Source organism: Eimeria tenella, genomic scaffold (genome assembly GCF_000499545.2).
Source record: "Eimeria tenella Houghton genomic scaffold, Eth_scaff2257, whole genome shotgun sequence".
Lineage (NCBI taxonomy): Eukaryota > Apicomplexa > Conoidasida > Eucoccidiorida > Eimeriidae > Eimeria > Eimeria tenella.
This window is the reverse complement of record NW_013542113.1, coordinates 5,436-6,027: the sequence shown is the minus strand read 5'-3', so window position 1 is coordinate 6,027 and position 592 is coordinate 5,436. Positions and strand designations below refer to the sequence as shown.

General features: G+C 63.0%; 1 protein-coding gene across 1 annotated transcript in view; it reads right to left on the bottom strand.

The window, feature by feature from the left end:
• Nucleotides 1-592, bottom strand: part of ETH_00039100 (uncharacterized protein) — a gene marked incomplete at both ends in the record, with an annotated part of 3,794 nt that overhangs the window by 118 nt on the left and 3,084 nt on the right. Inside the window, one exon of the mRNA XM_013374745.1 lies at nucleotides 4-592. Coding sequence (XP_013230199.1) covers nucleotides 4-592 — 589 coding nt within the window. The remainder of the gene's footprint in view (nucleotides 1-3) is intronic.

Sequence of the window (592 nt, the reverse complement as noted above, 5' to 3'; positions counted from 1 at the left end):
GGCTGCTGCAGCTGCTGCTGCTGCTGCTGCAGCAGCAGCGGGAACTGCGTGAAGAACGGGCCCCTGCTGCCGAAGGGCGCGTCCGTGTCGGGAAACAAAGAAAAGAAAGTTTTGCTGCTGGCATTTAGGGGAGAAGCGAAACCCTCAAAAGGCTCTCCTAGCTGCTGCTGCAGCTGCTGCAGCACGAGCTGTGGGGCCCCACAGCTGAGGCCCCGCCCCTCCTTGTTAAGGCCGCAGACACAGTAGTAGCGGCACAGCAGCAAATAGCAGCGGTGCACAAACAAGTCCACCAGGCAGCCGCACACCTGCTGCTGCTGCTGCTGCTGCTGCTGCTCCTGCTGGGGCTTTGCAGCAGCAGCAGGCACGAGGCAGGAAGCCAGCGCATGCAGCCGCCGCAGCTGGCTGTCTGTACACCGCAGGCAGTCCAAATCAGAAGCCGCCCCACAGCTGCAAGGAGTGGAGTGCCAGCTGTCTGCTTCCTGCTGCTGCTGCTGCTGTTGCTGTTGCTGCTGCTGCTGCTGCTGCTGTTGCTTCTGCTGCTGTTGCTGGTGTTGCTGCTGCTCCCCGTCCCGTTCGCGGTGCTGGTGGGCGC